General features: G+C 43.1%; 1 protein-coding gene across 1 annotated transcript in view; it reads right to left on the bottom strand.

Moving 5' to 3' along the window:
* The window catches only part of FASN (fatty acid synthase), a 43,964-nt gene that overhangs the window by 3,952 nt on the left and 27,115 nt on the right, over positions 1 to 12,897 (bottom strand). Inside the window, exons 24-40 of the mRNA XM_074607390.1 lie at positions 12,524 to 12,688; positions 12,212 to 12,330; positions 11,951 to 12,105; positions 11,399 to 11,602; positions 10,280 to 10,430; positions 9,595 to 9,773; positions 8,892 to 9,011; positions 8,631 to 8,753; positions 6,810 to 7,033; positions 6,312 to 6,513; positions 5,100 to 5,251; positions 4,516 to 4,607; positions 4,217 to 4,368; positions 3,688 to 3,930; positions 1,773 to 1,961; positions 1,020 to 1,247; positions 334 to 554 (exon numbers count right to left, since the gene is read on the bottom strand). Coding sequence (XP_074463491.1) covers positions 334 to 554; positions 1,020 to 1,247; positions 1,773 to 1,961; positions 3,688 to 3,930; positions 4,217 to 4,368; positions 4,516 to 4,607; positions 5,100 to 5,251; positions 6,312 to 6,513; positions 6,810 to 7,033; positions 8,631 to 8,753; positions 8,892 to 9,011; positions 9,595 to 9,773; positions 10,280 to 10,430; positions 11,399 to 11,602; positions 11,951 to 12,105; positions 12,212 to 12,330; positions 12,524 to 12,688 — 2,919 coding nt within the window. The remainder of the gene's footprint in view (positions 1 to 333; positions 555 to 1,019; positions 1,248 to 1,772; positions 1,962 to 3,687; positions 3,931 to 4,216; positions 4,369 to 4,515; positions 4,608 to 5,099; positions 5,252 to 6,311; positions 6,514 to 6,809; positions 7,034 to 8,630; positions 8,754 to 8,891; positions 9,012 to 9,594; positions 9,774 to 10,279; positions 10,431 to 11,398; positions 11,603 to 11,950; positions 12,106 to 12,211; positions 12,331 to 12,523; positions 12,689 to 12,897) is intronic.

The following is a 12,897-nucleotide window of genomic DNA, read 5'->3' as shown; positions in this document are numbered from 1 at the left end:
GCAAGGTTTCCTAGTACCCCTACATGAAAATCTCATCTTGCGCGCTCCAGGATCTTCCAGAAGACATACTAATACCATGATTTATCACAGCAAGAGCAACAACAACATTTGTGTCCCAGCCCTCTCCAGTTAATGAGGACCACCCCCCGTATGGTTCCACCCTTCAGTCATCCCTAAACATCCACTGTCTACAGCTGTCTCCCAACTCCCCCGCCAAGAAAAGTCTGTCAGCTTTTCAGATGGCTCCTATCTAGAATATAGAATAGTAAACTAAGAACACGGGCCCTGATGACACAGGATGGTCCCCAGATAGATTTTCTTTGTATCTCTTACCTGAGTGTATGCGGCCACAAAGGAATGAGACCCATCAAAGAGGAATAGACTGTTGAGTGCATGGGAAGCATTTTGTTGTGCTTGCAGTTGGGAGCACATTTCAAAGGCTACACAGGCACCGAAGGAATATCCAGCAACACGGTAAGGTCCTTCAGGCTGTATCTGCTTCATACAGTCAATGTAATAGGCTGCCAGGCTCTGTATGCTGTCCAAGGGAGCAGCTACAACACAGAAGCGAGTCAGAAACAGACTCTGGTAAAAAGACACTAGCAGAGACAATTACATTTTCAAGACCTCAGAAATAACCATGTTGGAAACATATGGGTTATTTTGAAGGTAAGTTTCTAAATTATGGTTTGCAACTTATGTTTTGGACAAGGAATAGTAATGTTCCTGGTTTCCAGAGACAAGTAGAACTGCATCTCTTGTTTTCCTCCTGCATGCTTATCTGCTGGCAGGGACACAATCATCATCTCATTGTTCCATTTCCCTGTACGTAAGCTCTTCAGTCTAACTTTGTACTTCCCTTGTTACCTGGGGATGTCTGACACAACCCTATGCAGACTATAGGTACTGATGCTTGGTCCTCCACATTTAAGAGTCTAGAAAAAAAGCTCTCTCTATAAGGCAACTAAAATTCAGAATGCTACATTTACAAAAGTCAAGATGCTGAAGAACTGAGATACCTTTTGTGCACTGCAGCCCATAGCAGGGCATATGAAGTCTGGAGGCGAGAGTGTTGAAAACTGCAATGGATCCTTCAATAGGGTGAACAAGGAAAAGAGGACGTTCTGTGCTCTGAACATCATTGAGACGGGTGATCGTTGGCCCTTCTGGGTTCACCAGCAAGTTGTTCAAGTCTAGTTTTGGAGGTTCGCCTGGGCCTGTCTTCATCAGCTGGGATGGCTTCAGCTCTTTGAAGGGAAGCACACCAAACACACACATTAGATTCAGGATCAGTCTTGTCATGTAGGCATAGTCCTAAAGGAGAATCTCAGGGCTGCTCTGGGTTTAGCCCACTCGCTCACTAGTCATCACGGCACAGACATAGGGATCTTCCTATTGTCAGTTCCTCTGTGGCAACTGCATATCCTTTTGCCTTATAGTAAGCATGACATTACATTGTTCATTCCTCAGACAAGTAAAAGGTCTCTAATTACATCCTGCATGCATCTGCATAATATTACTCATGCAGGCAGATGCTAGCCAGGCAAAAAAGCTGTTTTCACGCCCTTTCTGATACCCTGCCCCAGAACCGATAGGCCCGACCCAGTGGTCAATGCACTTCAATGACACGTCTGTCACTTAACAGCCTTTTAGCTATAACCTTATTTCATGATTTGATAGAGGCTTATATCACTAGAGATGAAAGCAACAGACTGGGAGCTTAATTGTTCGGATTCAGGGGACTGGTAGCAATGCCGATCCAGATACCGTACCCTCTGCTGTCCCAGACTTGGAAGAAAGTTCACGCAGTTTGTTGATTGTGAGGAGCCGAATCTCTCTCATGGTCATAACGATGTCATAGTCCCTCTCCAGTGTCTGGCGCACCTCCACACCCATCAAGGAATCCAAGCCCAAGTCTGCCAAGGTACTCTCAGCATTCAGGCTGCTCACGTCACGGACACCTGAAGGAAAAACAGCACACTAAGAAAAGGCCTATTTCTTTTCGGTTCTAGGCCTCTCTAAGTCTTCTCATCCTCCTTTTTTCTCCTAAACCCTGAATAAACTGCAGCTACAGAGAATTACCTTTCAGGATCATCTAACGCTCTCACAAGTCATCCCTTCCGCAACCTACATCTGGTCATATGGGAATCTAGCCTTTAGAGCACGTGTTAAATGTGCACAGCTTTATAATATGGGAGACATTAGTCTCGGCTAAATAGCTACGAACATTGTCACTTCATCTCTAGACCAAGTTCAGAGCAGCCAGCTAGTGTAGTTTCACATACTGGAGGCTCTAACTGAAACTGCAGTCCTAGACATAATGCAACTAATCCTCAGCTACAACAGGAGATTAAGCAGTTATCACTGTCAATGATGGTTGATTGCAACACTTGATGTCTATCACATCAGAGGAGGCGGTAATTCATCTAGTCTTCATCACCTTTTCCCCTTCAGTTTTCACACTGTTCAAGTCTCTCACCCTTTCCTTACCTGTAAGGGACTTCTCATAATAACGCTTGCATCTACAGCTCTTCCTCCCCTCCTCCACCTTATGCTGCCCCATGTTGCCACCCTTTCCACCATTAGGCTTCGTACTGGCTTCTCCCTTTATCATCTTCACACACTCTCTCCTTCCAAACTAACTCTACAGCTGGTAAAATTTCTCAGACACTTTCCTAGGACTTCTAAAAGCCACGTCTGTTCTCTGAGGTCAGATGTGCTGTCAGTTACTGCATGCAATTCCTTAACTCAGGAGACTGTCTTTAATTTATCAGTACCTCTTTTGGTAGAAAACAAAGAATCAGTACACACTTCAGCCTGCTGAAGAGGTAACTGAAGTGGGACATAATACAGTTGACAGAGATCATTCACTGTCGACACAACACAAGAACAGGGAACACGATGGTAAAAGGAAGCAGGTTCAAGACAGGAGGACATGGCACTTCTTGTAACGCGTAGTTCAGCTACAGTTACTAGATGTTCACATAACCACTCAGTGACCAGTTAAGTCACTAAGTACATAAGAGCTGCTTTTTGTGGCATAGGCACATCCCAAGTTGAATGTTTGAAAACTGGAATAGTACCCAGAAAGTTAATCACGTATTTGCCCTATTATGTGCTGACACAGAATTTTGCTCTTGGGGGCTGTTCCTATTGTCCTATTAGGACAAGAGGAGATGGCCTCAAGTTGTGTCAGGGGAGGCTTAAGATGGGTATTAGGAAAAATTTCTTCACAGAAAGGATTATCAAGCACTGGAACAGGGAAGTGGTTGAATCGCCATCCCTGGAGGTATTTAAAAGACAGGTAGAGGTGGTGCTCAGGGACATGGTTTAGTGGTGTTTTTGGCAGCATTAGGTTAACAGCTGAACTTGATGATCTTAAGAGTCCCTTTCAACCTAGATGATTCTGCGATGCTATTGATTCTCCATTTGGAGAAAGGCACCAGTCCACTCTAAGCAAAACCCAAGAAACTGAAGTATGTGTGCACACGTGTGTGAACATGCTAAGGGAGAAAAGCCCACACTGAAGAAACAAATTGGTTACTGGAGAGAAGGAGCAGTGTAAAAGAAAAAGTATCCAAACCACCACCACACCCACACCACAAGAATCAGGAGGAGATGCTGAACAGAGCACCTGCAGCAGCAGCACCGCTGCTTTCCAGAAGCATTGAGATGGTAGACACTTACCCAGGATGTGAGCAACAGCTTCTACAAGATCCCGTTGACTGCCTCCTTCAGTTTTCACAGAGACCTTCTCTGCTAGGACAAAACTGGACATGACAGGATGAGGCTGATTCAGGAAGACATCAAGCACCTCCAGGCATGAGCTGATTTGCTGGGGCACGGTTCCCCCAACCACAATCTCTTTGTTTCCCATTGTCCTCAGAAGGATACCCACATCACCAATGGCTCCCCATTGGATTGCCAGGCCTGGAGGAGAAATCAGAAGAAAGAACACACTAGGAAACTAGCTAAAGCACATGGCAGCAACAAAAGCGAGTTTAAAAACAGCTAAGCAAAGGCCTGCATTTCCTTTGTACTGTTAAATGGTCAGTGTTCATTCACACATGAATGACCCAGGGTAACAGCTAGGGGAGGAAACAGCCTTCAACATTCATTATCGTTCCAGACAAGTGCGGAAGTTTCTGGTGAGCTGATTTTCCTCTGGATGTTTGGTGGGATAGATTATTCTGCGCAATGAGTAAACTCATCTTACCTGGCAGTCCATCATGATGTCTCTGCTCACAGATACGCTCCATGGTAGAATTGGCAAAGCCGTAATTACTTTGCCCAGCATTTCCTCTTCCACAGCTTACAGAGGAGAATACAACAAAGTAGTCCAGGTCTGGACACTTCTTACGAGTCACCCTTGGAGCAGAGCAGGAGAGAGAAACCCCATCAGAAAAACCTGCTATGTGTTACCACGGAAGGCTAGCACGAGACTAAAATGGCTACGTCTGATCAGCTTTGTGACCATAAAAGCAGTTCATATTTATCCCTTCTCCAGACACTTACCAATCCAAATGAAGGGTGCCTGAATACTTGGGCTTGTTGACTTCCCAGAATAATTCTGGGGTCTGATTTTCAATCATGCCATCTCTAAGGACCTATTGGGGAGGGAGAAAAGAAAAAGAGAGAGGTGCGATTTCAGAATCTCCAGTTTCTCCATTTAAATCTGCCCTGTGGTTTGAGATACGATAGGCTATCACTACACAACGCCTTTTTGTAACTTTACAGTACAGACATATCTTGAATGTCCTAAAACATGACAAGGACCACATGGCTTTTGGCAAGTCTGCATTTTTCCAGTACTGCCACTGCAGCCTTCAACTGGCAAGGTCTGTATGGGATTTTTCTTGTCCCCAGGAGTCTTGGACGACTTTCATCTCCCAGAACTGAGCTCGCTGGCCAACGAATGCCGCTTCCCAGATCAAGGGGCCAGACCTGTTAGCCTTTAGTCACCAGGTAACGCCAAAGCAAAGTGTCCTTTGAAACACACAGAGGCAATCTAAAACTGTGTGAAGCCTGACTGCCCTCAGTAAAAAAGCCACTTCTGTGGCTGCTGCCTTTTACAAGTCCTAAGTGTTTTTGTCACTTACCACAGCCAAATTAAAGATGCCTCCAACTGGGCCAAGCTGCAAAGCTTCTTCTATCAATAGCTGTGTTCCTTCCAGTGTTCCAATATCACTGGTAGATACCAATACTTGGATTCCCAGTGCCTTCCACTCTTCAACACGTTTAGCCTGGTAGCCTACAAAAAATAAACAGTGCCTGGGATGAAGCATTCAAACCATCAGGCTTTGGTTAACCTGCTCCTCACGCTTTTCTGACCAGATAGTGACTGAACAGGGACGGATTCAGCTTCAAGTTTTGTTGTTTTTTTTCCACATTTTCCTCTTGTATAGTAGATAGAAAACACTTGAGTTTCAGAAATATTCTAAATAGATTGAAGTGGAGAGCAGAGTTGGGAGAATGTAAGGTGCGTAGGGGAAGAAACAGTGAAGGGAAATTAACGTGAATTTGGGTACTGAGACAGGAAAGAATGACTAGATGACTAGACTAGAGCAAGGCAACAGATTATAGTAGCACAACCAGAACTTTAGAAGCAGAAGTATGTGCCAACATCTATGTGTTGGCTCAAGTGGTGCAATTGCAAACTTGCAAATAGAAAGAAGAAATCTATAGAGTCGGAGAAAAGTTTTGTTACGGCTGAATTTGTATGAGGAAACACTGAAGACTACCACTGATAAGAAATCTCAATGCCACGACTGGAATCAAAGTAATGGCTTAAATTAGAGTAAAAACGCCTACTGATGTTATCGGATAGCAGGGCTTATCTGTAAAGATGAGCTATCTGAAGGAGCACGAGCAAGCAGCCCCACGTATAACTTGAAGGAGAGTGTATCTTTAGCAAGGAGGTCATAGGCCTTTCCTGGTGGCATGTGATCCACCATGCTACAGCCACCGGGCAAGTCAGTGAGGAGGCTGGATACAGACTCTGTAGAGGGGATAAAGATCAAAGTAAAGCCGCACAAAAAATTGTGGGTAAGGGAGAAAATGGGTTGATAGAATTAGGAACCACAAAAAACCAGGAAAGACATAGTTGGAAGACAGGTCTAGTGAAAAGACACTTCCTCCTTTAAAATAAAGGGCACGCCAACTTGTTCGAAGTGAGAGAACATACACATGAGGAGAAAAGAGATCAAGACACTATTATTTGCTGGTAGGACACTTGAAAACTGAAAGAAACTACAAATTGAGGGCTGTTAAAAGTCAGTCACATTCCCTGTTCCTTGACAGCTTTTGCTTACCAGTTCGTATGCCAGAACGAGACGTCAGTATAAGCTTCTGTGCTCCTCTCTCAACTAGCCACTGTGCCAACTCAAGCCCAAATCCTCCTAGGCCCCCTGTGATGATGTAAGATTTGGTAGGTGGACAGGACGTTCGGGAAATAGCAGAGATTTTAACTGGCTCTGACTTTCTTAAAGGATGTTCCTTTTCCTCTTCTTGGACCTTTCCCCCAAAAGAAAAAAAAAAAAAAAAAAAAGAAGAGGTTAAAAAAAAAAAAGCAGTTAAGATGAGATACACAACACGTTGATCTTTCCATGCTATGCTGCTCCAGGCAGTAGGAAGTGTAGAATCAGAGTGACAGACTTGACAGTTACTGTTTTTACTGCTGATGTCGTAACGTATGTAACTTTGTGCTGTCCTAGTTATACAACTTCACTTGAACTGAATCAAAATATCCAATAAAGTCACCCACAGAAGATGACAGATGCATCAGAGACCCAAAGTCATTATCTCATTACCTTGATCATTACTTTGCCAATATGTTTTCCTTGTGCCATGAACCTGAAGGCAGCTTCTACCTCTTCTTTGTCGAAGACTGTACTCCTCAGGGGCTTTACTACACCATCTTTTATGCCTTTCGTCAGCAACGCTGATACTACTTCCCACTCTTCGTTTCCACTGTCAAAGATAGAATCTAGTAGGATCCCATGAAATGCCACATTCTTGAGGAAGAGAGCCATTCCTAGAAAAAGCAATTTGGTTATCACCTGATGCTGCTTGCATTTCGAAACAGAGTCTATCTTCTGCTCGAGAAACATTTCTGTGTAGGTCAGCAGTGTAAGACTGAGGAGTAAAGCAGTCATTAGTTGCTAGAATACTACATTTTTCAAACTCATTCTTGCATGTACTCTCTAAATGCTATATTAATTAGATTGTTCTCTTAAAAGCAGACCAGTTTAACAGAAATTGACTCACAAAAATTGTGAGTCAAGAGGACAAGATATAACATGGTCAGTCTGATATTAAAAAGGACGTTTTGTGTCTAGTGACAGCCGAGTTCGAATCCCAGGTACATCCTGTCCATCTCCACAGGAAACTCTTCCCCCATAGGAAGTTTTCTATGATGCTAGGTGTCATTGTTTAACCCCAGCCGCCAGCTGGGACCACGCGGCTGCTCTCACAGTTCCCCTGCTTTTCCCCCAAGAAGGGTAGGGAGAAGAGGGAAGAAAGGGGAAAAGCGCCTCGTGGGTTGAGATAAAGACAGTTTAATAAAACAAAAAAAGGGAAAAAACCCAATAATAATGATGGCACAAGTCACTCTCACCACCTGGTGAACTGGCAAAATTGGCACCTTCCTGAGCAGTGATCATGAATTCCTGCCCCCCAGCCAACCCCCATTTAGATACTGAGGATGACATCTATGGTACAAAATATTCCATTGGCTGTTCCATTGTTCTGTCTAGGATCCTTCTCAGCTTATGTGGGAAGCTGAAAAGAGTCCTTGGAAAGTGATAAACATCACTTAGCAACAACTAAAACAATATGCATTATTGACATTCCCTTCACAGCAATCCCTAGAACGAAAATGTCAGTGTTTGAGAAGCATTTGGAAAATGCCCTTAAATAATACGCTTTAATTTTTGGTCAGCCCTGAAGTGGTCAGGCAGTTAGACTAGATCATCACTGCAGGTCCCCTCCGATTGGAACTATCATATTCTATTCAAAATGGCACAGATATTTGCTGAAACAACAAATCAAGGTTCTCAAAACAAGGATCAGGTTCTCTGTAGTTATCTGAAAAATTCCAGTTACTTTCACTCTACAAATGATCAAGTTTATCCAGAAGAGAGGGCAAAACTGCAACTTGTATACCTATGAAGTTCATTTTGCTCAGTTTCATAGCGCATTCATCTATTACAAATGGATATGTTATATCCCAAAAGGTTTTTAAGTCAAGTCCAACAGATCTATGAAATCTACGAGCTAACAGACGCAGCGGCAAACAGTGCCATGTGAAATGAATACTGATTCTTACTATCTTCCTATCCAAACACTTTGTAGGCAACACGTCTTATACTTATTTTAAAGACAGACTTTGAGGAAAGTAACTTAATTATTTTGCACGCTTTATGCAGGCTTCCTGAAAAAAAATGCTGAGTGCCATGCTCCTCCAAGAAAGTATTTTTTGATAAGACTACAGAAATTGTTAGTGACAGAAGTGAAATGAGTATTCCAGCTAAAAGCTTTTCTAAATTTGAGAATTAGTCTGTGTTAAGACAGTATATAAGTTTGTGCTTGCTTAAACCTAACAAGATGTATTTCACAAAGTCCCATCTTACCAAGCTGACTGTTGTTAGACAGATCAAATTTGCCTATTTCCAAAAATCGCCCGTGTCGAGCAAGACAACGCAAACTGGCTTGGAGCTTCTCTTCTGCCAAGGAATTTAACACGAGGTTGACACCTGCAACAAAAGGAGAAGAAACTATTTAATAAACTCAGTTCTGCTGAGAGCCTAAGCCTGTTTTCTAGTGACTCATTTCGTCTTTAGAAAGTGCAACTGCGTAACAACAAGAGAAGGAAAATTATTCCTTGAACTTACCTTTTCCATTGGTAACTCGCAGTATATGTTGCTCAAAGGTAGTATTTCGGGAGCTGGCAAAGCTATTAGCATCCAGTTGTGGGAATCTTGCTTGGAGATACTCACGTTTCTCAGTGGAGCCTGGAAGTAGAAGACAGGTTGAATGATGTCAGTATGCTTACATTAATTTTAATTTTTTTTTTTTGATTAAACAGCCTATTTTCATCTGCACATCCTTCCCCAAGGACTGCAAGTGCCATCAAGCACTTGCTTCAGAGCTCTCTGTCTCTCAAGGTGTCAAACCTTAGGACAAAGGCTGTCTAGTTGTTACTGCTCATTTATGAGATAGAGCAAGGACCAAGACCAGACGGAGCCTTACAAACAGATCGGCATTCTTTGATCACATTCCTGAATTTAACGTGCAGAAGCCTTGATTCTCTTCCGTACTTTTGATTATCTACCTCTGTACACTATATAAACTTCTCTGTGCTGTGGAAGTTTCAAGTGTATAGTCAGTAGCTGTATCTATCACGTGTCCTGTTCCGAGTCTAGAAACTAGATCAATGTTACAGGAGATCATGTTATGGGAAAAAAAAATAATATATGCATAAAAACATATTTTTATATGTAAACACATGCGTGCGCACACACAGACACACTTCCTCTATGTATTATATATATCTTTTCTCCCTTGTGCCCCCAACATTGGGCCCTCAGTACTTACCTACAGTAGCAAAGACACGGCAGCCCATGCTCAGGGCAATAGCAATGGCTGCTTGGCCCACACCGCCTGAGCCAGAGTGAATAAGGATACTCTCACCCTTCTTCATACCACCTCGAACCACCAAGGCATAGTAAGCAGTGGCATAAACCACAGGCACTGAAGCCGCTTCTTCCAGAGTCCTAAGGAGCAAAGTGAAAGACAGAAGAGATCTTTAGCCTTGGAAAAGACTACTAGATTCTCCTGACGAAGTCTGCTTTACTGCAATGGAAAGGTTAAACTGCCCTGACAGGCCAAAAAAGTATAAACAGTTCTCAATCACACATCAGACTACCTCAGCTGCCAAGCACAGCCAAGAGCTTCACCATTCTGCAAAAATGTTTTAGTAACTAACCAGCAACATAACCGACACCAAAATCCCAGCGTATACTGAAACACATGGAGACAAAAGCCCAAGAAAGAGACGAGAACTTTGTGCAAGGCACTGTACAAAAACCAGCGCTCAACTCCTGCAGTGAATCAAAGCCAAATCCTACAGCTGCTCAGTAGGCTGGAGCCCTGTTGCCATTTCCCAGAAGGGAATCTTCCCATCGTGCAGTCCTCTGGTCTGATCAGGGCTGTCATCAGCCTCAGGCAGGAAGGCAAATCCTAACCACATACACAAACCAGAAAACAGAAGTTGACCTACCAGTTTTTAGGCACCTCCCACAGAAACTTCTTCTCACAGTCTACCACGGTAGCCAGCCCCTTTGCTGGCAGCAATCCCATCACCCTTCTGCCAGCCAGGTCCCGTCCCGAGAACTCCATGCCCAGCATGCACTGCTGCAAAGCCCAGTTACCTGAAAGAACGTAAGAATCTTTTACAAAGGCAATTTCTCTTCTAAAATCCCTTGGCCAAGAATTTACTACAACAGTAATCCCTGAAAGCTGAAACACCCTAAACAGAAGAAGTGCTGGAATTTGTTTACTAAGTACACAGTTCGTAAGTCACCACAGTTAATTTCTTGCTCTTAAGAACAAACGTAGCAGAAAGGGACTCGGTCTCATTAAATCTTATTATTTATCCTTAATGATATTGCTTTAATTTCCAGTTTCGGAGACAATTTTGTTCCTCTTTGAAAAAGAATGCTACATAAGCTAGAAAGGATGACAACAGCAAAAATAGCTTTACTGTAAAACCTTAATTTTTGCAAACACCCTTTTTAGGCAGAGACTAATCTCAGTCACGAAGGGAAACCCAGCCCTAGTCAAGCTGCTCCTAAGAATCTCCAAATGCACTTTTTACATCTGTCATCATCGTCGTCCCCCATCCTTTCAAGAGCTTTAAAACCATTCAGCAGGCATGAGATTAATTGCTTATGAGGCAAGATATTATCACCTCCCTCCTGTAGGCAGGGGATTACTTCATCTTGCATTTTTCCTCCCTTAAAAGCAAAGCATGTCCAGTAGCATGGCAGCATGAAGCTTCAACATTCTCACCTAGGCATGCACCTTGCCCATCTCTGGAACCTCCATTACGTTGTTTCACCTCATACTTGATATCAATACAACAGGGCTAGTAACGTTTCCTCACAGCAATTATTAATTCTGCCATATGAAAAATGGGACTGCAACTGGAAGTAAAGCTTATGAGTTCTTGGTGTACAGTCCTGCAGCAGGGCTATACTTCCTTTTCAAGAGTGCTTTTTTTGCTAAACAAAAACTGATATACGCTTTAGCCAGCGCATAGCTAATATTCAGGAGACTATGTGAATAAATTCTAGAACAGAACATAAATACATTTTCTTCTAGTGCAATTTTAACTCACCAGGGATAGCATCTGGAGAAAGCTTTCCTGTGGCCAGCATGATGTCCCGGAAATTGAGAGATGCATAATAGACTTTGCAGAGTTGAACGTCGGAATTAGTTGTACGGAAGTGTCGAAGAGGGGAGACAATCCAACGAAGAGACGAGAGGTCTCCACGAGTCAATGCATTTACGTAGGCATATTCTGTCAACTCCTGAGGTTGTGCTGCAGAAGGAACAATATGAACTTTACACACATTAACACAGGCAGATACTCTCCAGAGGGAGTAAATTCCTTGTGTAATTGCTACCTCCTCCTCCATTTGCTCTCCAGGAAGCCCTTTCTTACCATGCACTTCTACCCATACCCCAAATAGCTCATCCCTCCTCCTGGCACCAGAGAATGCTACTATTCACGCTGAGCCAGAGCAGAAGAATTCCAAATTATCCATTAAAAAATAATAATAAAAATAAAATAAAAAATAATCGTAGGAGTAACAGCTACTAATTTTCTACTCAAAATCCATTCAGATTCAAGACCCTGCAAGTGATCCTCAGACCTCAAAGGAGTTACCTTGCTGCAACGGGAGATGCCTGAAGGAGCCCCACTTTCCATCACGATACACATTCATCACCAGGTCCCTCTGAACAATCTTCTGCATCTCCGGGGAAGAAAGACTCGTGGGTGGGACAGCTGATGAAGGGTTCAAGTTGGAAACAAACACACACCTAGAAGCCAAGAGTTGTCATTTTGTTTGTTTTGCTACAGGCTTGAAAAGAAGCTAACACAAAAATGTCTCATCCCCAACTGTGACTCAAGGCCAAGCTTACGTACCTGATTCTGTGGCCCTCTGCTTCAAGGCGAAGGCAGTTCACCATTCCCAAAATTCCTGAGTTCCCACAACTGGTGGCAGTCAACCACACAGGCTGTTCTGATGGGTCAGCCAAGATCTCCTACAGAACAAACCCCAAACTGTTTTACTAGGAACCACAAAGGAAAGAGCCCTCACATCCTTAAGGCAGAGATCAATAACATATTTTAAGAAAAATAGCTGAACACGTACACTTCTTTTAACACTGTCAAATATCTCATTTAGAAAGTGTAATGATTTGGAAATGCAGGTATCTAGGACACGGGAATTCTCACCTTTAAGGATTCAACCCACTTAAAATGGGTCTCATCTATTGGCAGAAAGACGGGTGTTTTGGCAGGGACTTGGCGACGACACAAGAAAATAACAGAGCCAAAGAATGATTTCTTCATGGCGACCAGATTCAGTGAGGCTTTGCTGAATAAGCCCTCCCACTCTGCCTGTGAAATCAGGTAAAACAATAGTTAACAGGAAAGTCAGAAGTCATTTAAAAATACAAGTCACATCTATACTTCGTGTTGAGTCTCCTCAAAGACTGCTTCACCATGAACAACAGGCACTGTCCACCCCTTCCTTGCTTTTGCTTGAAATCTTGCATCTGTTCTGTAGTGTCTCAGTACAAATATATGTTTGATTAACATAACAGTAT

This window comes from Larus michahellis, chromosome 14 (genome assembly GCF_964199755.1).
Source record: "Larus michahellis chromosome 14, bLarMic1.1, whole genome shotgun sequence".
NCBI lineage: Eukaryota > Metazoa > Chordata > Aves > Charadriiformes > Laridae > Larus > Larus michahellis.
The sequence above is the reverse complement of the archived record's forward strand: the minus strand, read 5'-3'. Positions and strand labels throughout refer to the sequence as shown.